At 61.1% G+C, this 25,784-nt stretch overlaps 1 protein-coding gene across 6 annotated transcripts in view; it reads right to left on the bottom strand.

Moving 5' to 3' along the window:
• The window catches only part of MGLL (monoglyceride lipase), an 87,873-nt gene that overhangs the window by 49,946 nt on the left and 12,143 nt on the right, over positions 1-25,784 (bottom strand). For all 6 annotated transcript variants that reach the window (XM_018067058.1, XM_018067056.1, XM_018067052.1 and 3 more), the window contains exon 3: positions 4,196-4,302. In XM_018067058.1, coding sequence (XP_017922547.1) covers positions 4,196-4,302 — 107 coding nt within the window. The remainder of the gene's footprint in view (positions 1-4,195; positions 4,303-25,784) is intronic.

Genomic DNA, 25,784 nt, shown 5'->3' with positions numbered 1-25,784 from the left:
CAGGCTTCCATCTGAACAAGGAAACCCCGGAGCTCAGCCAAGCAACCAGATTTACCCTAAAATCGAGTCAGCATAGGATCTGCAGCAAGCCGTGCTTCTGTGGATCATGTCCCAGGAACCAGCCTTGAACCCACCCTTGGCAGGCCTGCTCGCTTTGAGAAGCCTTGTCTGTCCTTCGGCCAATCTCCCCTGGAGCCGCTGCGGCCAGAAAGGGGACCCAAGGACCCAGCGCCGCTGCCTCTGGCCTCGACGCCCCCGGTCCAGTGCGCCTGCTGCTCTGCGAGGGGGCCGGAGGGGGCCTCGCAGCTGGCAGAGTGGAGAGGAGGCACCACCCTCTGCTGCCCCCAGACATGCCTACTCCCATTCTATCAGCACACCGCCTGCCCATTCGGTAGATGAGGAAACTGAGGCTGGGAATGGCTGGGCGTCTGCGGTCCACGGCTGGGATCGCACTCCAGGTGGCTGGACACAGGCGTGTCTGCCTCAGGTGGGTGGTGGGGGGCGGGTCCCCGGGGCAGAGGGGTGACAAATGACTGCAGACCCCAGAGACAGGGAGGTGGCGTCCGCCAGGCCCTGGGCCCTCTCCCTCCAACTGGCCACATCACTGCTCTGACACTCTCGCCATGGAGGCCTGCTCATATTTAACAGCTAAGCAGAAAAGAACGAAGCCCCTCTCCGTAGGGGTCAGCCTGGTGTGAACGGGTCAGCCGCATGGAGAGAGGAAGGAGGCACCAGAGGCCTGGGCTCCAGCCCCCTAGGACCCCCAGGCCCGCCTCTCCACGAGAAACACGGGGGCTCCGGGCGCTGACCACCAGCAGCTGCTTCCCCAGCCCGCACAGGACCCCTGCACCCGCTTCTCCCACGAAGGGAGCCTTGGCCACCCTCAGCGCCAGACGAGGACCGTCACGCAGCTCACGTCTTGAGTAAAAGTACCTCCACCGGGTACTTGCCAGAGAGACGGTGCTGGGAGCCCGCGTGAGGAATTCCACCCGTGACAAGGTCATGTGGCAGAGCTCTGATGGCAAGGCTAATCAGACCTCAGGTTTTCCCCCTGGAATTTCCTGAGCATCCACCCCCCAAAATAAGAATCTGCCTGCTTTTCCACTCCTCTGATATTCTCTGGAAAAAGTCAAATCAGGGCTTTAGTCGTCTGCATTTGAAAGGGATGTTTCAGTTAAACTCCTCTGATAGCTCTCTAGCTTGCCTAACAGGTTCCCTGGACCTCTTACAGCTTGGGAATTGCTTACAGACCCCCAACTGCGAGAGGCACAAAGCTTAAAAGCGTCTTAAAGATACAGAGCCTTTTCTAAAGAGCTAAAAATCATATTGGTGACGGGTTTTCACAGTTGACTCAATGACTGCTGCCAGGCCTCCATATCCTTCATCTTTTAGGCACCTGGGAGGATGTTAATCAATGTAAACGGGATGTGGAAAAGGATACATAGTAGTTTTGATGTTAGCAACACTGGACTTTTGAGTTAATTACTTTTCTTTTGTTATAAATCACTGTACTCCTTTTACTTGTTATAAGTTGCTGTATCTTTGCTATGTAAGAATGTAACTTTATTTAGTGCTTTCTGAGAGTGGCACCGGACTTTGGGAAGATCAACACAAATAAGTCTTCTGGTTGACAAACCCTTATCAGAAAAAAGCCTGTAAAATGTTAATCGGCCCTTTTGGCCAGAAGATGATGTAAATCACCTACGACTTGTGTATACAATTAGGTATGCAGAGAGAAAAGCCTGGTTTTGATAAGAGTCTGGACTGCTAACGCTGCATAACTTTGTGTTACCCATTGATCTCCATGTTTTATCAAAAGTATAAAAGGCCTTCGAACAATAGAGGACGGGCCAGTTGCTGGACTGGTTTCCCCCGTGTGTGTGTGTGTGTGTGTGTGTGTGTGTGTGTGTGTGTGTGTGTGTGAGTGTGTGTGTCTCCTTTTCTCCCTTTCCCTCCCTCTGCTCTTTACTCTAATTTCAGGCTGAATTCCCATCTGGGGCGCAGAGGCTCGCCAAGCCTACTTACTTGCCCTGGCTGTTAAGACCCACGCGACAGGGAGCCTAAGGCGGGGCACCCTTAGATATTCAAGCGAGCGCCGGTGGCCCTCCGTAGATGGTGCAAACTCCTTGTCTGGAACTGTGTTGGCCTTCCGCGTAATCCAAGCTGTTCAGCCCTCTTCCTCCACTTGATTCTCCTACTACATTGTTCTTTCTTAATCTAATCTTATATCAATAAACAAATAAGTCTCCTCACCAACACCGTCCACCCTTCGAATTCCCTCGATCCACCGGGGCTGGACCCCAGCAAGACGGCCCGTGAGTCACTGCAAGAAACCGCTCAATCAATCAAGCAAGGTGAGCGCCAGCCTCCGTGGTCAAGCTATATTTGGAAGTCAGTGAGAGTCAGGCCTCAGCTTCAAAGCGGGGGTTGTTTCTTTTCTCTCTTTACTCTTAAAAAAATCTCTTCCAATTGTTTTTCAATGTTCCACGATCACACACACAAACAAGGCATGACGCAGTTACCCGCTCCCACGGATCTGGCCAGGGGCAGCTGACAAGAGGGTGGTTGATGCCAGGACAAAACCAGATTATCTCAAAATTCCGCTGGAGCTGTCTCGTGTTTGTCTGATACAAATACTCTTTGCTTTCAGAACGCCCCCTTGTTGTTCAGCTCCTTGTAACAAATGTTACCGGAGACGAATGTGATAGAAAGTAAGTCATCCCCACCACGGGCCTGACAATGTGGGGAGCACCAGAGTAAATAACGGCAGCGTGGCATCCCGCTGTGAAACTCAGGCTAGTCCTCGAATGTTCCCTCTCAGATGGGCCACAAAGATCACTGGGAACGTCTGCTGAGCACGACGGAACGTGAAGCCCACGGTGAGCAAGGCCTCGGTCAATATTCTCAGTTAAAAGGACCAGGGCCTTGCGTGTATCTGGCTGGAAAAGGGCTCTTGGCAACCAAGTCGCAGTCCAAGGGACTCTCAAGAGTCTTCTCCAGCACCGCAACTCAAAAGGAGAGCCAACCAGTCCGTCCTAAAGGAAACTGGTCCTGAGTATTCACTGAAAGGACTGATGTTGAAGCTGAAGCTCCAATCCTTCGGCCACCTGACGGGAAGAGCTGACTCACTGGAAAAGACCGCGATGCTGGGAAAGATTGAAGGCAGGAGGCGAAGGGGACGACAGAGGATGCGATGGCTGGATGGCATCACCGACTCGATGGACACGAGTTTGAGCAAGCCCCGGGGGTTGGTGATGGACAGGGAGGCCTGGCGTGCTGTGGTCCATGGGGTCGCAAAGAGCCAGACATGACCGGACCACAAGCCCAGCTGCAGTTCCTATACACAGAGCGCCCGAAGCGTCCCCCAGCACCAGGACCCCCCAGGCCCGGCACTGCCCCCCACCCCCTCTGCAGCTCATTATTTCCATACCGGACGGAACACAAGCACGGTTTCTGCATCTGCGCGACAGTGATGGATTTCCACCTTGCAGCAGCGCAGAAATCACCACATTCTGTCACGAGAACTCTTCCAGCTTCACTTTCAGGCAGAGAAAGATCTCGGCTGGGGGCCGTCCCAGACACGGAGAACACCGCCCACCCAGTGAGAGAGCCGCAGACTCAGGCACCAGACGCTGCGCTTTGGTGGCTGCTGTGGATTTCAATACTGAGGAAGAACTAAATACTTGGCCTGCGGACGTGTGCGTGCACAGGTGTGCATGTGAACGAGCCCCGTGTCGGGGAGTTTCTCAGGCCCGCACGGCCCTCAAGGCCCTGACTGTCCCCCTGGTCTGAAGTGCCCTGGACACGCCTGGAGGTCTCTGCAGGCTGTGAACCAGCTTGCGCTGAGTCAGCATCATCCACAGTCCCTCGAGGGGAAACCAGGGCTGGTTTCTCACGGAGGGCGCTTAATGGACGTGAGAGAGGGTGACGTGGCCTGGGACGAGTTCGCGTACAAACGGATCCCAACTCCGGGGGTTTTCAGTGGAGCCTTCCCATCAGCCTGCATTCAGTCCCGGCCATGACAGAAACTGCAGGCCAGACACTCATTTTTTTGCTTACAGAACTGTCTTTCACTTACAAGCAGCCCACGGAGAACGCCTTTCGCGGTGTCAGGGCGGGAAGCAGAGCGACGTGCCCGGGGAGGGAGCAGGGTGGGGCGAGGCGGATGGGGGGCCCGGAGCGGGCCGGTACTCACCGTGATCGTGGGCGAAGACCAGCAGGCCCAGCCCCACCAGCATCTGCGCCAGCTCCTCGTAGCGGCCGCAGTGCTCGCCGGCCCCGTGGGACACGAACACCAGCGCCCTGCGGGACGAGAGACGGCCGTTAGGGAGGCCGAAGCACGGAGGCCGCCGCGGGGTCCCGGGCTCCTGGCTGGCAGCGCCGCTGAGGGCGCCGCCTGGGTCGGAGGCAAGCGGGGCACCGTGGTCAGGGCCGTAGTGAGTGGCCGGGAGGCCCCAGCCGGGCCTCCGGGCCCAGGCGAGCCGGCCCTAGAGGGCAGGTGACCCCAGAGAGGAGAGCCGCGTAGAAGGGACGGGGGCGGGGGTGGGGGGGCCAGGCCTACGGCTGCCATTTGGGCCCTGAAGCCACAGCTCCTGGCCCGCGCTGGCTGAGCTGTGGGGACACGGGGCGGCCTGTCACTTGGACGCAGATACACCCCCCACCCAGGGTCATGCGCCTCGCTTCATTCCGCACGCACACATCCTCCCCACCCCCGCAGCCTCGCTGAGGACACACGGAGTCTCTGCTTCTCTGCGCCTGGCACGGTTCCGAGCTGCGCTGGGCACGCTGCAGACGGGGCTCGAGTGAATCAAGGACGGAGGAAGGTGTGAGGCTCTGAGATAAACCTGAGCAGAGGAAGCCACAGGACTGGCGGCAGAGCCTGGCTGGGCACCCGGTCCCCCCGAAAGCCTGCAGCGTGGTGAGCCCATCCGGGGACACAGGCGGGGCCCCAGACTCACCCAGTGTGGGGAGGGGGTTACAGGAGGGCATTCAGATGCTGGACGGTGCAACTAGATTCCCCTGGACTGCCAGGAGCCAGAGAGAGAAGGGGAGGGGGAAGGGGAGGAGGGGAGAAGGGGGAGGGGAGAAGGGGAGGAGAGGGAGGGGAGAAGGGGGAGGGGAGAAGGGGGAGGGGGAGAAGGGGGAGGGGGACGGTGGGAAAGGAGAGGGGAGGTAGGAAGGGAGGAGGAGGGGATGGAGAGAGTGGGAAGGGAGGAGGGGCAGGGGGAGGGGGGAGGGGCATGGGGGAGGGGAGTGGTGAGATAAAGCAGGTGGGGCGGGGGAGGGGGGGTGAGGGAAGGAGGCTGGGACAGCAGCTGCCGTCCTGCTGAGTGTTTCCTATGTGTCTTCCCTCCGTTAAGCGCACACAGAGGATTTCAGATCCTCCTTGTTACCCTACAAAATTAACCTTCCTCACAGCCCAGACTGAAAACCAGGGAAGCCGCTGGTAAAATGCAGATCAGAGCATCCCCCTCCCCCCGGCTCTCAGGTCTCAGCGGGCCTCAGGGGCTTAGAGGACAAGCCATCCTGTCCCTCTGTCTCTCCAGACCTCCGGCACCTCCCTGCTCCCCACCCATCCTCACGAGGGGCTTCCAGTCTCCTCAGCAGCACCAGCCCATCCGGCTCAGGGCCCTTGGTCCAGTCTCCCCGGAGCACTCTCTCCCAGATCTCCCCGGCTGCTCCTCGTGCGTGGGTCTCGCGGCAGACCTCCCCGCACTGGCCTCCCTCCCTTGGGCCTTTCTGACCTGCTCTGGGCCCCCACCGCACTTCAGTTTGCACTGGGCCCTCGCCGCACACCACAGTTTGCACCGGGCCCTCCAGGCACACCACAGTTTGCACCGGGCCCTCGCCGCACTCCACAGTTCGCCACTGCTTTGCTGTTCACTTGCGGGCTTGGTTCCTGTCTCTCTCCTCCCCTCTGAGGTCAGCGCGAGAGGCCAGGAGCCTTGCCCATCATGTTGCCAGCAGAACCCAGGGCTGTGCCAGCCTAGCGGCGCTCTGCAGCAACCGGCGCGTGTGCGTGTGGCGGGTGGGCCAGCTCCTGCGCGCTCTCTGCGGCTCCCATCTGCCAGGGTGGACGGAACGCTCTGAGCAGCGCACGAAGCAGCGGAGCTGACCTCGTCTGACTTTGCCATCCGTCCTCCCCACCCTGCTCCTAAAATACGGGAGACGTTTGCCACCCTCTTCACCGCAGCACACGATGCCCAGCTCCCCCCACTTTACCAGACAGCGGTCTGGGCCGGTTTACCTGCCCCCCGACCCTCGGGGTCTGCGAGCGGGGCTGTCTCAGGTCCCCTGGCGTGTGCCGGAAACTCGGAACAGCCGTCACCTCCAGCTGCACCAGGGGCTGCGCTCCAGAAGGAGCAGACGAAGCACTCTGCAGTCCCTGGGGAGCGCGGCAGCGGCGGGATGAATTCAGCCCACAGTTAATGCCGGTGGACAAGCCGGGTCACGCGACAGCCAGCCTCTCCCTGCAGTCAGGGCCCACGGGACACACGAGCCCCTCAGGGGCTCCGTTCACGTCCCCGGGAGTGGCGCTCAGCATCGCTGCCTGGAATGGCCTGCTGAGAGAGCCCACCCGAAGCTGGCGGTGTGGAAGACACCGCTCTTAGGCCGGAGGGACATCTCATCCAGCGGCTCTCCACCCTGGGAGTCACCCGAGGAGCTTTCCACCGAGCCCGGCGGCGTCCCACCCCGGACGCACCTCTGGCTAACGGGTGGTTGACGGTCACAGAGCGCCCAGAGGTCCCACTGGGCAGCCAAGGTGGAGAGGTGCCTCCATCGGGAGCGATGCTGCTCAGAAGCCGTGTGGGATGCCAGGGGCGGGAAGGCTGCCCTGTGGGCGTGGAGACTTGCAGCCAAGTCTCTGTGCGCTGCTCAGAGACGTGGAGCCACTCGACGCCCAGGGGCACGTGCCGGGGAAGCCACAGGCTCCGCTGGGCTGACGTGGAAGCTTCCGGCGCATGCTGTCGCCACCCTTTCAGAAACAAGCAGGTCCACACGCTCTGCAGCCCTCTCCCCACAGGTGGACGCACCCGCAGGCCCACCTCCCCCCGGCCCAGGTCGGGCTTCTCTGCAGACACGTGCCCTGCACTGGCCTTGTCTGGATCCGAGCTGCTGCTGCCGTGTGTGTGGGGGGCTGTCCTTGGTTCCTGGATCCAGCTCTTGCCTGAACCCCCATCATGATGCATCAGCTCCCTGAGGGCGCCCACATTTACTGTTCCCTGGACCCAAGCCACAGAGCCCTCTGCTCTTTCCGCTGCATCACAACAAAGCTGCTGCTGCTCCGTGATCATGTCCTCATCCCCTCCCTCCTCGGCCGAGGGCTCTCCTTCTCAGTGCTGAGATACACGGACGGTGGCGTGCTACTAAGCATTTAATAACCACGGTGGATGGACCCGATTTGTACTGTCTGCCAATTTCCATGGTATAAATGCTCTCAACATAGCAGATTTCACGCTATTAACGTGACACCAGGGACAGGGCGCAAGGGAGGGATGCACACAGTCGGCTGCTGAGAGCAGGCCATGCGGACGCCCGTTCCTGACCTTGCTGGGCTGTGCCCTGGGTCTCAGGCTTCTTCTAACTGCCTAGGGGATAAGGTCTTCAGCGCGCATTGCCATCAACATGACTCGCCCACGATCAGCTCCTCCTCCCCCGACCGGAAGGTCCCTCCAGGGCAAAAGCTTCGTGGGTCCGTGAGTCTCGTCTCCGAGGATGCGCTCAGCTGAGTTAGACGCCAGCGCACAGCAGCAGCCTGGGAAGGACGAACCGCGTGACCGCCCCCCCATCCCCCTGCCTGGACCCCTCCGCCCACCGCAGCCCCCAGGCTCAGACCTTCCACACAGGCTGGGGCTCCTCTTCGCCCACCCGCCCGTCAGGGCACCCCCTCCGCGGGCAGCCCCTGCCATCTCCCCCACCTGCTGTGCCTCTGCTTGCCGGTCCATCCGAGGACCACATCTGAGGCCCAGCCGTCCCCCTGCGCTCCCAGGCCCCCACCCTGCTCCCACACACACACAGCCAGCTGTTCCCAGCCCGAGTGTGTACCCTGTGTCCTCTGGGAAAAGGGCACACCGCCAGCCCCCTGGAACATTCCCCCCTGCCTGCTGCCCGCCCGCAGCCCTGCTGGCCTAGGGTTTCATGAGACACCATTTCGGCTCTGGCCGGTAAGCAAACACCAGCGAAGCTGGGAAGCTGAGGACGCAGAGCGGAGATGAGGCCGGGACAACGCAGCAGAGTCGGCATCGCCAGGGTCGACACCTGGGCAAGGCCGCTGGACACTCCCAGGGCGCGGGCACGGCCGTCCTTCCGCTGGGGGCATCCAGAAATGCCGACGCGAGGGGCGGGAGAGGGACACCCAGCCCCGCCCTGCCCTCGCAGAGCTGGCCGTCCACGGGGGAGACAGGCCCGGCAGAGAATGCGGGTTAGGAGAGGCACGGGGAACAGGGTGCGGACCACGGGGCGGGATTGCAGGGAGCAGACGGGGAGGCGGGCTGAGGAGACTCGCGCAGCGGGGAGGAGAGCCATCCTGTGCGGGGCCCTGCCCACCCTGGGCCAGGAAGAAGGGGGCCAGTCCTGAGAAGTGGGGGTGCTCCACGCAGAGGAGGGGCCAGCCGGGCAGTGATCTCCTGAAGCTCCAGCGGCTGCAGTAACAGAGCACGGAGGCAGGGCACAGGGTCTGCCCAGGAGCCCTGGTGGCCAGACCCTCAGCAGGAGCCCAGGAGAGCCAGGCGTCCCCTCCTTCCCTGGCCCGCACGCTCCCAGGAGGAGCGGCTGCAGAAAGCCCAGCAGGGCTGTTCACGCGGACAAGCCGCCCAGCGGGCTGCGGGAGGGGCCGGCAGGTCCGTTTCCTGACGCTGCTTCTCCGGCTGCAGCCCGCTGGGAGCCGGTTGTTCCGGGAGAAGGTGACTGTCGGAGAGGGAGGCCCGGCTCCAGAGCAGATGGCCGGCCTGGCACGCAGCCCCAGGGAGGAGGGGCAGCTCCCGGGGAAGCATATGCCGCCCTCGACATGCGCACTCAGAGTCACAAGCCACCTCTGCGCCCAGGTCTGACAGAGCAGACTCCCCTCCACCTGACAAGCTGACTCTCTTCAGTCTTTATTCATGCTCTGAGGGACAGACCTCGCTGGGTCTCGGCTTTCTCACCTGTAAAATGGGGACAGTCCTAAAACCACCAAACGCAGAGGCGTCACGAGGGAAACACAGAGACAGGTGTGTCTTGCCTGTCCCTGTCCCAGGAGGCCCTGCTTTTTCGGTGGCACAGGGGTGTCAGCCTCTGCCAGGTCCCCGCAGCTCTGTGGGCCTCAGTTTCTCCACCTGTGAAATGGGCCACTGTGCCCCCTTGACAGGGTTTGGGGATGAAATGAGAGAACTGACGTGCAAACCGTCGCAGGTGGCCTGCGGCTCCTACCACCTGCTCTGCTGACCGTCACGCACTGGACGGTGAGCCCCTCCTGGGCCCACACTGCCCAGGGACCCCTGGAAGGGTGGTCCGCCTGCTTCTGAGACACAGACCAGGGCCAGGGGGCAGGGCGTCTACCCCCACATCACCGGCAGGCCTCTGGCCTCAGCCGGGACCTGCTCCCACCTCCGTCTGCACACCCGCGGGGGAGGCACGCGGCCGTCGGGAGAACGAGGGGGCGGACGTGAGACGCTTGGCGAGGCCCGGCCAAGGGAGCCAATGCCAGCCCCTCCCGCTCACCTTTTCCTGGCCACCCCCGCCTCATCACGGGAAATCTGAGCACTCATGTCATCAGGAAAAAGTCAGGAAGACCAAGGATGACATGTTTGGTGGGAGGGGCCACCAGGAGCAGCTCCCGGGGCGGGGGTGTCTGCAGACCCAGAAGGCGGCAGCTATCGTGGACGCCAGCCCCACCGACCCCTGTAGGGTCCTCCGGTGCGGGTGGGGGGGACAGGGTCTGCCTGCCTCCTGGGGAGCTGCGCTCACTTATTTCCAGGGCCTCCCCCTCAGGAAACCAGCTGGTCACAGTATCGTCTGCATCCACCCCGCTCCTAACTTGCGGAATTGCCTGACTTAAAAAAAAATCCATGCCCTCCCTCCCCGTCTGTCATCAGACCTGAAAGTGGGACTGCGAGGGTGGCTGGGGCCCTCCAGTAAGGAAAGCGGAGCGCGCAGGGCCCGGCAGGACACAAACCCAGCGCCTGGCCACCTCCCAGAGCCGGGGACCGGCCCGTCCCTCCCTGGCGGGGCTCCCGAGGCACCAGCAGTGTGCGACGGGACGGGAATAGAAGAGAGCTGGTGAGGGGTCTAAAAATCTCAGAGGGAGCTCGAAATAGACCTCTCATTTGTAAAACAGACCGATAACTGCCCATCTCCTGGGCCTCGTGAGGCCTGATTGAGAGAATTTATGGAAAATAACCCAGAGGGACGCTGGGGGCAGTGAGCCGTTACATAACAGTCAACGCTGGCAGCTGGAACTCGCTGTGGCCCAGATCCCGGCCCAACCGTGCCGGCGCTCACAGAGGCCTGGAGGTGGGCATGGCCAGCGTGGGCCCAGAGTGTGCAACCCGCGCTCCTGGGGGTCGCCCGAAGCAGCTCAAGGTCGTGAACCCTGCGCTCTGGGCCATGTGGGGCCACGTGGTAAGGGGGAGACACCCCACATGGACATGCCCCGGGGGGCGGTCAGGCAGCATCCTGGAGGCCCTCCGGGCAGCAGCTGGAGCCTGAGGTCCCCCGCAGAGGTCGGCTCTGAGTCCACGACCCCGAGATCTCCGCCCGAGCGCCTCTGCTGTGGGCTCTCCAGTGCAGTCAGCCGGGGGGGCAGGGGCGGTCCCATGAACGGCCCAGGGTGCTGCCCCACGTCCCTAGCAGGGAGGGCCACCCCCAGGGGACACCTGGCCGGCCCGCCCCCTTCCTGCATGACCCGGCTCTCGGAGCCTGGCCACCTCCTCCCGCTCCAGGTCCCACTGCCCACCCGCCCTGGGGGCCCCCGTGAGGACGAGGACATGGCCTCCTGCTCCGCTGGGACCCAGCGGGGCGAGGCCCTGGCGCTCGCGGCTGCCCGCTCTTCCCTTCACCGCTGCACAGCGTGGCCGGCTCCCCCAGACTGCCCGCTGAGGGCGTGGCTGCCGGGCCCCCGGAGGCCCTCTCCCGCCTCCTCTCAGCGAGGCGCACATCCCCACCCGAAGCTGAGAGGCGCCCCGAAACAGAGGACGGCCGAGCAGAGACCCCTGGGCTCCCCCACGCCCCATGCTCTGCGGCCCTCGTCAGGAGCCTGCTCGCGCGGCATCTACAAGGGCAGACCCGTTCCAGGTTCATCCCCACACACAGCCGCCTGGCCCGCCTGCCTGGTTCACACCCTGCAGCGCCCCCCGTGACGCCACGGCTCACGTCCACGCCAATCACCCCACACAGCGGCAGGCGGCCACGTCCGCACCCCCATCCCCGAACTGCCCTGGCTGGCAGATGTGGACAGACTCCGATCTGCTGAGCGAGGGCGCCTCGTCCTGCTCAAAAACCTCCTTGGCCACCGACTCCCGGACACCCTGGGGCCACTCATCCCACCTGTGAACTCCGAGGCTGGACCGTCTGCCTCCCTTGCCCGGAAATTCTGCAAGTGGCTCCGGTCGCTGATGCTTCGTCCCCACGGGAGGGAGGAAGGTCCCCGACCTTTCTCAGGCATCGTGCCCGGGGCCACGTGTGGGTCCAAGCCCACGCCTCTCTCTCTAAGGAGACCGAGAACCGTGGATCTGGCTTTAAGGCACTTGAATGAAACAACCGATTCATTCACCTTGACAACACGCGACGGCCCACAAACATCTTAAGACTTGATGCAAAGGGGCACAAAAAAAGTCGCCAAAAAGGGGCGTGCTTTAAAAGTCGGTTCTCCCTGGGTTCAGACCCCACCTCTGGCATCTGAGGAAGTCACTCCTGGACTCAGGTGCTACTGCTGCTAAGTCGCTTCAGTCATGTCCGACCCCATAGACGGCAGCCCACCAGGCTCCCCCGTCCCTGGGATTCTCCAGGCAAGAACACTGGAGTGGGTTGCCATTTCCTGCTCCAATGCATTAAAGTGAAAAGTGAAAGTGAAGTCGCTCAGTCGTGCCCGACTCTTAGCGACCTCATGGACTGCAGCCTACCAGGCTCTTTCATCCATGGGATTTTCCAGGCAAGAGTGCTGGAGTGGGGTGCCATTCAGGTAGGCAGGGGTAAAAGAGGAAGACCCATCCGGCCTCACGGGGGCATCGTGAGAAGTAAGCGACTGTGTTCTCCAAGTGCCTGGCCCATGGCGTGTGGCTTTCTGTCCCCGGGAAGCCTGCATCAGGACTGGGCAGATCAAGTCAGCTGAGAACACGCCAAGGTGCGTGTGCTGGGAAGGATAAGCCCAGACACCGCCTCGCCTTCGGGTCTGTGTATCTGGGTTTTTACACAGGCAACCAGGGCCCCCTGCGCCAGGAATGCACTTTCACCCCCCCTGGCTCCAGCAGGCTAACCACAGGCGCTCCCACCGCACAGGTAAGGCAGTCAGAGCGGAAGCAGGTGCCGAGCAGGACGACGGCCACCCTGCACCTCGGCTGGGGTCTGCCCCGGCCCCTACGCGTCTCCGCCTGCAACCCGTGTGTCCACCGGAAGGGGAAGGCCTGGCCTGGCAGACTTGCACAACGTGGATGGTTTCAAAAGCCCGCTGAGCTAACTCTTCACAAGCCAACAGCACTGAGATATCAGAGAAACCAGGGCTGTGTGTGCAGGTTACGACACAAACGCGGAGTGAGTGAAGCGTCGGTCGCTCAGTCCCGTCCGACTCTTTGCGACCTCGTGGACTGTAGCCCTCCAGGCTCCTCTGTCCATGGGAGTCTCCAGGCGAGAACACTGCAGCGGGTTGCCGTGCCCTCCTCCAGGGGATCTTCCCGACACAGGGATTGAACCCAGGTCTCCCATATTGCAGTGAGACTCTTTACTCTCTGAGCCACCAGGGAGGCCAAACACAAATATAATTCTGTCTAAAAACTTCAAAGATTGGCACGCCTTGAGAGCCTGTGTGCTAGGCTCTGCACTGTGCCGCTAGGCCGCTAGGCTCTGGATCTCAGGGACCCATCCCTCCTTGGAAGGGCCTGTTCTTACTTTACAGAACATTCTATAGGTAAGTCTTCTGAAATCCTGTTGAAGTTATCGGAAAGTTTCTAAAGTTCTTGCAGCAAGTGTCTCCTAATAAGATGTTTTCTTGAGTCCTCAGAACCATGTCCTTCGGTGGGACTGCTAGAACTCTTGAATTTCTGGCGATTTTCACCTCGCGCTCGTCCTTTTGAAGGTCAGATGCGTCTGGTTTGAGGGACTGAGAGGTGACTGAGGGTCTGCCCGGATCCTACAGCGGTGGGCACAGAACTGCCCCCGGGGCCACCAGGACCCCTGGGGGGACGGTAGCTAAGGCTCCTGAATTTACGAGGTGACAAAGCAGGCCACCAACCGCCACCGGGATGACTCGGGAAGCACTCAGGCCCACACCTCACCCACGAGAGCCTGAAAGAGGGACACGGCTCATTCGGGAAAACGCAGCAGGCATCAGGAAAAATAAAACCCACGCGAATCCCTCCACCCAGGGCTACCGTCAGGGACACGGTATTTCCTTCCATGCTTTCCCTCTCCATAGACATTAAATTCAGTTTGTCATTACTTATACTTTAATTATGAACTTATAACTACAGCTTACAACTGTAATCACACTTTATAACTGTAACCACGCCTAATGTTTCATCTGAGGCCCTTCCTCACTGACCTCTTTCCAGCAGGAGTTTCCCACGGTAGGAGCGAGCCAGCACCGCCTACTTCGGAGCTGCTGTGGGTGGGCGGACGGAACACCCAAGCAGAACCCCCGCACCAGGAGGCGCCCCAGAAACGGTGCAGGGGACACGCCTGCTGCACGCAGAGCACACGCCGCCAGCCCAGGAGGCCTGAGCCTTCCCAGCCCCACACTGCGGGCTCACACTGCGTCCACGCTGCGCGGCAGGCTAGAAGAGGCTGGTTCTGGTCCGCTTCCACCCCCAGCTCTGTGGCGGCGGGTCAGAAAAGGCTGGTTCTGGTCCGCTTCCACCCCCAGCTCTGTGGCGGCGGGTCAGAAAAGGCTGGTTCTGATCCGCTTCCACCCCCAGCTCCACCCCCCGCCCCAGGACAAGGTCACCTGCATGTGGGGCATCGAGGCTCAGGCACTCGGGACCACAGCTGGCCCTTCACCAGCGAGCTTCAAGGAGAAACCGTGCGTGGCCTCACGCCCTCTGGGCGTCTAGCAGGTGGGGGACATGGACGTGGCAGGGACATGGCAGCTCCAGTCTGAGCACAGGCCTCCTTGACTCCTGGGCCACCAAAGGGAAGCTGTCACACAGCCCTCAAGATGGCCACACACAGAGGCCCATGGGGCCCTGGCAGGGAGGTGTCACGGGACACCTGGTCTACCAGCCCTGAGCCCCACGCAGCACAGGCCTCCCTGAGCAGGGATGATGCAAGCCGTCCACAAGGAAACCACAGGCCACAGCGAAGGTGTGTTTCTATACAAACGCGCAAAAGCAGTTCAGCAGCAACCAGCTGCAAGCAGAGGGGGCCGGACCAGCTGGTGCACTGCACTCCTGGGTCTCTGCCGGCTTCTGCTGGCTGGCTTCCCGCTGCCCCCCACCCCATGTGGCCATCCCCAGGAAGACCAGGCCCCTCGGAGCAGGGCCGAGGCTCTTCCCCAGCCCACGGCTGTGACATCTGCAGGCAAAGACAAGCGTCCCCGGCGCACAGGACTGCCTCGGCCCACAGTGGGCCTGCCCCCCGGCCTCCCGAGCCTTGATCTGGTCTGGCTCAGCACACGGCCATTCTCTGAGCCGGAAGCCCTCTGAGAGCAGAGCCAGGGCAGAAGGAATGAGACCCGCACCATCCTTTTCACCGCGACCGTCTTCACTCCTCACTCACACGCCTAGGATGGCATTTATGCTGAATGCCGCCGGTATCCTGAAATGCGCCAGCCTGCAGAACAAAGTAACAGTGACAATACAGAAAGAAGGTCCTTGCGCTTCCTGGCAAGTAGGAGGGAAAACGGAAACAGGGACAAGCTTTAGTTTTGGGGCTCCAAAATCACTGCAGATGGTGACTGCAGCCATGAAATTAAAAGACGCTTGCTCCTTGAAGAACAGCTATGACCAATCTAGACAGCAGATTAAAGCAGAGACATTACTTTGCCGACAAAGGTCCGTCTGGTCAAGGCTATGGTTTTTCCTGTGGTCACGTATGGATGTGAGAGTTGGACCATAAAGAAAGCTGAGTGCCGAAGAATGGATGCTTTTGAACTGTGGTGTTGGAGAAGACTCTTGAGAGTCCCTTGGACTGCAAGGAGATCCAACCAGTCCATCCTAAAGGAGATGAGTCCTGGGTGTTCATTGGAAGGACTGATGCTGAAGCTGAAACTCCAATGCTTTGGCCACCTCATGCGAAGAGTTGACTCATTTAAAGACCCTGATGCTGGGAAAGATTGAGGGCAGGAGAAGGGGACGACAGAGGATGAGGTGGTTGGACGCCATCACTGACTCGATGGACGTGAGTTTGAGTGAGCTCTGGGAGATGGTGATGGACGGGGAGGCCTGGCGTGCCGAAGCCCATGTGGCCAAAAAGAGTCGGACACGCCTGAGCGAGAACAGCAGCATGTGCCCAGGAGAGCCTCCTGAGAGCTCCCAGCCTGGTCCTCTGCCGACGCCAGCCTCAGCGCAGGGCGTGCCGAGGTCAGTGTGGCCCCTCGCCGTGGGCCGCCCTGGGTGGGTGGGCAGCCACGGCAGGGTGGGCACGCAGACGGGGTGCTGGGCGGGAGCGCATGCCTCCAGCCCCGGGGCGCCCTGCCCTCACTGCCGCGAGCACCTTGGTTCCTTCTCTTCGGCACTTAGCCACGTGAGTGCTGCGTAAACGCCAGTCTGTTCCGAGTACGTCCGAACTCGTATCAAACAGACCCGTCCTCACAGTCTTTCTGAGTCGTTTCTTTGGCTTTGGAGCTGTGGGGCTTCACCCACGTGGCTGTGTGTGGCAGTGTTCACCAACACGGCACAGAGTCCCCTGCGGACAGACGTCTGGACGGGCTCCACTCGGGGACGCGGCGAGTCCTGCCCTGGCGGTTGTCATGTGAGGCTCCTGGCGCTTACGGGCCAGGGGGTCCCTGTCTGGTGGCAGAGTCACCGCCCGCGGGTGAGGACCGTCAGCTCCACCAGGCAGGACTGGTTTACCTTCTCACCGACAGCGCTCAGCCCTCCTCTGCCCGCGTGGCCTTCAGACCCGCCATCTGAACAGCTGGGAGAGGGAACCTCATTGTGGCCTTTATTCCCCTTCTCCTGATCATCAGTAGGGCGGCCTCGCCCACCACAGGCGTGGTTGTGTGACAGGCCCTGGTCACGCTGGGCTGGGAAAAGCTGCTGCTTTGCTTTTCAGGCAGTTAAGTGATACCTCCCAGCCTCCATCACCCGGAACCTCGCCCAGCAGACACCAGGCTGCTCAGCGGGTTGGTGGGTTCACGGGGTTTGCAGGAAAACCGCAAACTCCTCCCGGCAGACGGCACTCTGGTTTCGGGTGGGACGTGAGGCTGTCCGTGAGAAGACAGGCAGGGCTCCTTGCCGGCTCTGAGCCTCCAGCCGCGTCGCGGGCAGCCCTGGGCCCACCACTGCGGCCCTGCCTGAAGCTTCTGGACACGGAGCCCGGGGCCCGCCCCCCGGAAGGCCACACCACTCACGTGCGTCCTCTGCAGGCTTCTGCTGCCGCCCCCAGCCCCCGCTACCCCAGACCCAAGGATCACAGCAGCCTCTCAGCTCCACACCCTGCCCCCAGCCCCTCCCACTCCAATCTGTGCAGCTTCCCGTCCTGCTGACGCCAAGAGTTGTCCCCGCGATGCTCGGGCAGCTGACTCGCTCTCAGCCCCGCACCTCGGGGGCCCCTCCCTCCCTGCGAGGCCGTCCGGCGCGCGCTCCGCACCCTTGCCTGTCCTGAGGCTCTGTGCTCAGGCTCCCACAGAGCGATCCGGCCACGGAGGTCTCAGGAGGGTGCAGATGGTCAGGTCGGCCAAGACCCTGGATGACCCAGCTGAGCCAGGGAGCAGGGAGGCAGCTTGGGGTCACAGGTAACAAGACTCAGGACGAGGGGCAGCAGAGTTCCCACAAGGGTGGGGGGCAGGCAGGCCCAGCTCGGACCATCCAACACACAGAACGAACCGTCAGGGTCCAGGGCCCAAAGCGGCTGGAGGGATGCGAGACACAGCTGGGAGCATCCACCACCCCAAACCGGACCTGCTACCCCGGCGGGCCCTGCCCAGGAGCCCCGTAACGTACAGATGACTAAACCAAGCTGGGAGGGGCTGAGGCCACACTCGCCATCAGAAAAGGCAGGAGTAGACATGGTCCCCAGCGGCCTCGAACCGGAGTCCTGCCCCTCCCGCCGGGGTCCCGGGGCCCAGCTCCCGCTCCTGGCTCCAGCCCCGCCCAGGTGAGCCCACCCACCCTCTCTGCAGCTCCCTGCCTCACGCCCTGTCTTGGGGGCAGTGGGGCAAACGTATGGGAGCAGCGGGCATGAGCAACTGTGGCCCGGCCCCCTGGGCTCGTCCCCGTTTCACAGCCAACAGCGCCTCTCCCAGCCACGTCACCGGGCTTCTTGGCAGCCCCCAGACAGGTCAACAGTCGCTGTGGGATGGACAAACGATCACAGCATAGTGACAGGCAGACAGCACCTCCCTGCTCGGCCCCAGGCTCACCTCCGCTCCCGGGAGCCTCACCTGCACACACGGCCGCCAGGCGGAGGCCACAGAGCCCGCATCCCGCAACGAGGCGTGGCCACGTGACCGCAGGCACGGACACAGCTGCTGTGTGTGGCCTCCACAATACCCGCCTTGCGCTGGCTCTTTCTTCCCCCTTCCCACGCCCTGGAGCGCGGACACCAAGGACCTGGCTGTGGTCACTGGACCAGCCCTTGGGGTGGGGAACAACAAGGCAGAAGGGGCTGGGCCCCCGCCTGACCGTGTGGACCCCTGGACAGGTGATGGAGACAGACCCAGACATACGTCTCACGTGAGCACCACGCTGCGGGGTTTCTCATCCACAAAGCTCAGGCTGGACCGTAACGACCGTGGACCCTCACGGACGAGCCCGTCACCTAGGCAGGGGCCAGAGGGTGTGGGTGCAGACCCACCTCTGTGGTTCCTTAACTGTGCCGTGGGCCAGCTGCTGAAGCCCGTTGCCTTTCCTAGGAAGCAGGGACGATACAGGGCCAGCAGTGAGGCCGACACAGAGTGCGCCCCACAAAGCTGGTGGTGGGGGGCCCTCCTGCCGCATGACCCAGCCGGGCCCCGTCGGTCATCCTTTGCAGCAGGAAGCAGATGCTAGGTGAGTCCCGTGCGGTTCACCACTGTCTTTCTGCCACAGCTGATGTTTCTGCCCTCACGTCCATGCTAAGGCGAGCTCCTAACAAGCAGGGCGGCGAGACCTGCAGTGCTGAGGACGGATGCTGCAAGGCTCCAGCGAGTTTCTAAGAGCACCTGCTTTCTCAAAAAAGAAAAAGGAAAACGCTGCTCACCCTATCGTATCTATTTATCTGGCCTTCCCAGGTGGCTCAGTGGTAGAGAATCCGCCTGCTGAAGGCTCAGGTTCCGTCCCGGGGTTGGGAAGATCCCCTGGAGGAGGGCATGGCAACCCACTTCAGTGTTCTTGCCTGGAGAATCCCATGGACAGAGGAGCCTGTGGGCTGCAGTCCACGGGGCCAGAGTCAGACAGGAGTGAGCTCGCATGCATGCATCCATCTATCCCCCCACCCTTTATCCGTCTACATGCAGACAGAGAGAGACATAGACACAGACGCATCTCTCCTGGGAGGCTGCTCTGGCCCCACCGGCCGCACGGCGTGGCGCACGCCTGCCGCAGGGCCGCCTGCCCCAGCCCGGAGCTCACCCCTCTCTCAGCCACCGGTTCCGTCAGTGACAGAGGCTGACGAGCTCGGGGTCTGGCTCAGGCTCTGAGCACACACCTGAATTAGACAAAGTCCCTACCCTGGTGGAGCCCCGCGTCCCTGGCCGAGGCCAGAACAATCAGTACGTGAATACACGCCAGGCCACGTGAAGCGCCGTGGAGAGGACGGTCAGGGCAGGGGGGCAAGGGATGCCGTGCCACCCCCGCCCCCGCAGCGTGGAATTGCTTCCTGAAGCCCCAGGCCCTCTAGACACAGGCTGAGGATGGGGTCAGGATTCTCCAAAGAAGGCACGCAAATGGGCAACAGGCATGTGAAAAGATGGCCAGCACCACGAGCCATCAGGGACATGCACATCAAAGCCATCCTGAGGCGCCGCCTCACGCAGGGCGACCACCAAGGAGTCCACAAACAGCAGACGCTGGCGAGGCCGTGGCGAGAGGTGGCCTTTCTACACTGCTGCTGCCACTGTGGAGAACAGTATGGAGGTTCCTGAAAAGGTTAAAACTAAAGCTGCCGCGGGATCCGCACTTTCACTTCTGAGAGCGTGTCCAAAGGAAATGAAAAGACTCTATTCCCGAGATATCTGCACCACCCCCCTGTTCACGGCAGCACTGTTGACAGTCACCACGTTACAGGAGCGACCGAAGTGTCCACCCACAGATACAGGGATCAAGGCGTGGTGTGCACGTGCGGCGGACGAGGACTCGGCCGCGAGAAGTGGGGGGGTTCTACCACTGGCAGCAACACGGGTGCCTGAGGGCATTATGCCGCATGAGTGAGTCTCAGACAGAGGGCAACGCGCGGCGTCACTCGGACGCGGACCCCAAAATCAGGAGGAGAGCAAGACGAAAGACACTCTTAAAACAAGGCGTCAGATTTGCAGTCACCAAGGACGGGGCTGGGAGGGGTGGAAGAAGGCCAAGAGGCATGAACTCAAACTCCCGAGCAGAAGTCAAGTCCTGGGGCGCCATGTCCGGCATGGCGCATAGTGACCGCTGCTGGAGAGCTGTGACGAGCACAGAGCCTCAGAGTTCCCATCAGAAGGGGAGAAGCCCCCCCGCTTTCCTCATCTTATGAGACACGAGCTCCTGTGATACTCATTTCAGACTCCACGTGATTTCATTAAGCTGCACACCTTGTTACGCTCATGCAGCGTCGCACATCAACGCCGTCTCAGCAAGGCTGGGAAGCAGCAGCCGCAACAACCGGAGGAGATAGTCAGGGCACCTCCCCCGTGCTCCAGCGCTTGAGCCGGCCTTGCACTGCAGGGGACGCGGGTTTGACCCCTGGCTGGGGACCTAAGATCCCACACGCGGCGGAGCGAGTAAGCGCGAATGCCACAGCCAGAGAGAGGACCGCCCGACGCAGCAAAGAGCCGGGGCGCGGCAGCCAGACAAATAAGCGCTGTTTAGAGAGTCTGTCAGGCAGGGCGTCGCTACCGCGGGCACTGTAGCCTGCCAGGCTCCTCCGTCCATGGGATTTTCCAGGCAAGAGTACTAGCTGCTGCTGCTGCTAAGTCGCTTCAGTCATGTCCGACTCTGTGCGACCCCATAGACGGCAGCCCACCAGGCTCCCCTGTCCCCGGTATCCTCTAGGCAAGAACACTGGAGTGGGTTGCCATTTCCTTCTCCAATGTGTGAAAGTGAAAAGTGAAAGGGAAGTCGCTCAGTCGTGTCCGACCCTCAGCGACCCCATGGACTGCAGCCTTCCAGGCTCCTCCGCCCATGGGATTTTCCAGGCAAGAGTGCTGGAGTGGGTTGCTCTTTCCTTCTCCAGGTCATCTTCCCGACCCAGGGACTGAACCTGGGTCTCCCGCATTGCAGGCGGACGCTTTACCATCTAAGCCACCAGGGAAGACCCCAAATGCAAACAGCACCAGATGCTGCCAGAGGCACTGAGCCGCTGCAGTCCTTGTGCTCAAGATATGATGAACAGAGGGGTCTGGAGACCCGGGCCATGCTTGACCAGGCCCCCAGGATCTGCTGGACGTGAAGAACACACGAGAACTCCAGGGATGAGAGGCGCATACCTGCCTCCCATAAACCAAGCTGGAAACGCACGTGGAAATTATCACTCCTTCAACGTCAGACAGCTCCTTCCTGAAAAGAATTTCCTACACTTCCGGGGTGTGGCCTCGGGGAGTGGTTTATGTTCCACGGCAAAGCAGTCTGTACCATAAGCAGCCAGGAGAACACGGCCCTTCATTGACACCAACAGTGCGATGTCTTCAGCGGTGTCTCCTTGCGGCCACCGCCCGCCTGCCACCCTGAAAAGGTCCTCACACCGAAGGGCTCCTCAGGGGGCTGGCGTCCGGATCAGTGTTTGGAACCGGCCCTCAGGGAAATCACTAACAGCCTGCCCGCAGAAGCACGCGGCCTGATGTTCAGGATGGTCCCTTAATGGCGAGCATCACAGCTGCGCCAGGGGCTGTGATGTGGAGAACCTAGGCCAGGGGTTGGGGTGACGGACCGGCTTCTCTCGGGAGAGCTCTGGGCTCCGTCCCAAGCCCAGGTCTTCTCTCTGCACAGAGAAGGACCCGCGTGGGCTCTGGGTCCCAGCAGCGGGCCGCCACCTGCCGGAGGCCCCCGGTCGGTGCCCAGGCAGTGCTCCGGCCTCCACCGCCTCCCAGGGCCTCAGCTGGACACACAGCAGCAGAGGCGCCGTTGGGGCGCAGGGCTCTGGTGTCCTGTCCCGCAAAGGACAGAGCGGCGGCGGGCTCTCGTCGGGCAGCGGGCCGCGGGGAGGACTTGTGATCGCAGGCGTGTTCACACTGCAGAGGCCAGACCACTGGTCCCTGGAAGGGACGGGAAAAACCTCAGCGCTCACCACGCGGTGCGGCACATCACAGGGCAAGCACTCCCGTCTCACGGGCTCCCACACAGATGGGCGCCTGGGCCCAACGCTGGCGGCCCGGCAGTAAGTGATGGACACCGGGCCGTCAGGGTCGCCTAATCCCCCCCATCGCGTCCTCTGGGTGGGTAGGGAGGCCTCGGCGAGGTGCCGGTCTGTCTGAAACCGCTCCCCAGCACAAGCCGGCTCCGGTTTCTGGGCCGAGAGGAGCCGGAGCTGAGACACAGCCAGGGGGTGTTCCTGTGCCCCATGCTCCCCGTGTGCTGAGGGCATCTCAGGCTAGCTTTCCAGCCCCCGAGTTAGAATAAACTTCCTGCCCAAAACGGACGTGCAGTGAAAAAGAAGGTCTAGTCCAAGGGAACAGCAAAGACGGGACTCTCAAGTCGGCGCTGCGGCCGACGGCACACAGGCGGCCTGCACGGGACTGGAGTGCGGCTCCCCGGGCTCCGGGGGGCACCGGGCCCCGCTCTCACCACCGGACGTCTGGAGACCACCCAGAGGAGCGAGGCCGCACACAGAGGTGACCCCCGTAAGAGGTGGTCAGTTAGGAGGCCAACCTCCAAGCGGTCCTGGGGGATGAGGAGGCAGAAAGCCCCGGCGTGGGCCTCCCTGGCGGCTCAGCGGTAAAGAACCCGGCTGCCAGTGCGGAGATGGGGGTCTGATCCGCGACCCAGCAAGATGCCTCACGCCACGGAGCATAAGCCTGTGCACCCAGCTACGGGCCCTCGTGCTCTGGAGCTGGCGGTAGGCAGCAAGGGAAGGCTCTTCACGGAGAAGCCTGCACACCGCAGCCACGGAGTGGCCTCTGCAACCGGAGGAAGCCCGCGCAGGCAGACACACGTCAGGCGCTCTTATAACAGGAAGCCCCGTTGCCAGGGAGGCCAGCGAGAGAGTGGCCGAGAGCAGGAGGGTGTGGACGGCAGGTGGGCGGACGCCGCCTCCTCCCCGGACATCAGGCTTCCGTCCAGACCAGGCCAAGGTCACCTCGGCTCAGAGCCGGGCGGGCAGGGTTAGCCAACGCCCTGTGCCACCCCTCACCCGTCCCTCACTGCCTCGCCCGCCTGGCTCCTTGCGGGTGGGCCTTCGCCTCTCATTCGGCTCAGACCTCCGGGTCCTGCCCCAGCCACCCTGTCCCTGCGAGGGAGCGAACGGTCCCAGCTCCTCTGTCCCCCCATTTGCAGAGCCGGGGACTAACCATCTATCCGCACGGCTGTTTCCAATTCCTCAGAGTCTGCGAGGTCACCAAGGACCGTCCAGAGGGGCATCAGTCGTCCGAGCTCCCTACTTTCCCTTCATTTCTCAGCGTCGTACCATGGACATGCTCGTGGGAAGACAGCACGTTTTATTTTCAACAAAATTCAAAGACCCAAGCGGAGCGAGCAGGGGAGAGCCTGGAGGCTGCAGAAGAGACGGCTACCGCTGGAGGGATGCTGGGGGAGGTGGGGAGGGTGCACGGGGGTGCCTGCCCCGGAGATGACCCCCTCCCTGCTGGGAGGACAGAGAGCAGGGCGACCAGCACACACCCTGAGAGGAAGGCCTGCACGTTCTCTAGGAGGAACCTCTCCTCAGGCCCGAAGGGGCGCCTGGAGCTGTCCATGGACGTCGGGGCAACACTGGGATCCTTCTTAACGGCTCTGCGAGGAAGCACGGTTCTGAGAGTAGCGTGTGACTTTGCACCTGGATGGTGCAACGGCGGGGGGAGAGGGCAGGGGGCCTGCGGCCTGACAAGTGGCTCCAACCTTCCTGTAAGAATGTGCTTGAATCCATCTTATGTAACAGTCTTTTTTTTTTTTTCTTTCCCTGGAAGGAGAACAGCATGAACTTTCCAAGTCTGCAGATGGCTCCAAGTCCTTCTGGGCGGTGAAATGCCAAGCGGATGGCAATCAACAATTGGGAATCTATTGAGAATGCAGGAGAGGGAAGGAGCACAGAGACGAGCTTAGGGGGCAGGCTCACCGCTCTGCGGGGACAGAGCTCAGGCCTCGGAGCTCTGCTGAGACCCCGCGAGGCAGCTCCAGCCAGGCGTGCGTCGTCAGAGCCGCCGCTGCAGCTGGACGTGGGTGGAGGGGAGGGACCGGGCACCGTGGGCTCTCTCCACTCCTGTCGCGCCATCCAGGCCCCTGGTCGGAGCCCCTTGCCGAGCCTCAGTCTTCCCATCCGTCGGGGGCGTTTACAAGGCACCTGTGCACACAGACGGGCGCTTCAGATGGCTCTGTACGTGTTTACAGGGCAGAGCTGGGTGCTGGAGAGAGCAGTGCCTGTAGAGCACAGAGACGCGCGTTCAGACCCCGGCTGCGCGTCCATTAGCACCCGACTCTCTGGGGCCAGCTCCCCCGTCAGTGAAGCAGCGAGCGCGACGTCAGCCCCACGTGACGCTGTGAGGCTCCAGCAGGTGAAGCCCAGGAGGAGCCCAGCGAGGTGCGAGGCTGAGCGCGGGCCTTTCCGAAGGCGGCGCGGGGCTCGAGGACTCGCATTCTGTTTTTATAGTCGTGTTTCCAACCTCCTTCCCGTCACTGTCTTTTTAATATGGCTGAGATCACCGTTCCACACTGTTTCCCCCTTGTGCCAACATACCCTGAGCAACTCTGGGTCATCAGGCTTTTGGGTAAACATCATTAAAAATGTCTGCCTGACACCGCTTAACTCGCTTTCTTAGGTACTTGCGTTTTTTTGGTAAGAGCTGTCACGGGACATAATTCACAGATAATATAATCTGCTCTGTCAAAGTATACAATTCAGTGGTTTTCACATGTTTACAGAGTAGTACAACCAACCTCGTAATCAATTTTAGACCATCTCCGTCACCCTGAAAACAAACCCCTACTCTTCGCTGTCCCAACCTCCACCCCAGCTCACGGCCACCGTGAACGCGCCTTCTGTCTCCGAAGACTGGCCTAGGCTGGACACTTCATGAAAATGGAATCGTATTAACCCGCCACCTTCTTGCAGCGTAACTGTTGCGGGTTCATCAACGCACCAGCATCCCCTTCCTTTCCATGGCCGAATATTCCCCGTGTGGACTCGCCACACTCTATTCATCCAGTCACCAGGGACGGACATCCAGCTCGTCCCCACATTTTGACCATTAGGAATAACACTGTCAGGAGTGTTTGTGTGCAAGTGTGTGGACACGTTTCCAATGTTTTAAAAAACCGAAGTGCCACCCATCCACAGTGCTTCAGGCGCACAGCAAAGCGGTTCAGTGACGCCTGTGCCTTTTCAGGCTCTTTTCCACGGTGGGTGATGAGAAGACATCGGCCACAGTTCCTGACGCCACAACACAGGCCCCTGTTTACCTGTTTCGAATATGCTAGTATGACCTGTTAGTCCCCAGTTGCTTTCGACACGTACCTAGGGATGGAATTGTGGGGTCATAAGGTAACAGTGTTTAACCTTTAACCAAACTGTCAGCCTGTTTTCCAAAGCGGCTCCACTACTGTAAATCCCCTCAGCAGGCCCCAAGGGTCCAGACTTCACATCCCCACCAGCTCAGCGCTGTCCTTATCACACGGCCATCCGAGTGGCTGGGAAGCGGCACCTCATCGTGGCTTTGACATGTCCTCATCTCCCCGATGACAGCTGATGCTGAGCATCTTCTCACACGCTCTTTAGCCGTCAGCACACCTTATCTGGGGAAATGTTCTTCAAGCCCCTTGCCCATTTTTTCAGGGAGGCTATCTTTCTATCACTGAATTACAAGCATTCTTCTCATGCCTCAGATACAATTCCCTTATCACACAGATGTTTTGCAAGCATTTTCTCCCATTCTGTGATCTGTTTTTTCGTCTTCTTCAAAGTGTACTTTAAAGCACAAAAGGTTTTCATTCTGGTGAAGTCCACTAAGTCATTTTCTTTCTTTTGCTGCTTGCCCTTTTGGGGTCACATCTGAGAACCACGGTCAAATCCAAGGTGGTGGAGTCACTCCTGTGTTCTCCTCTAAGAGTTTCACAGTTGCTGCTTCCACGTCTAGGTCCTTTAGTTCACTTTCGTACACGGTGTGAGGAAGAGGCCAACTC

This window comes from Capra hircus, chromosome 22 (genome assembly GCF_001704415.2).
Source record: "Capra hircus breed San Clemente chromosome 22, ASM170441v1, whole genome shotgun sequence".
NCBI classification, from domain to species: domain Eukaryota; kingdom Metazoa; phylum Chordata; class Mammalia; order Artiodactyla; family Bovidae; genus Capra; species Capra hircus.
This window is presented reverse-complemented; position numbering and strand designations above follow the sequence as displayed.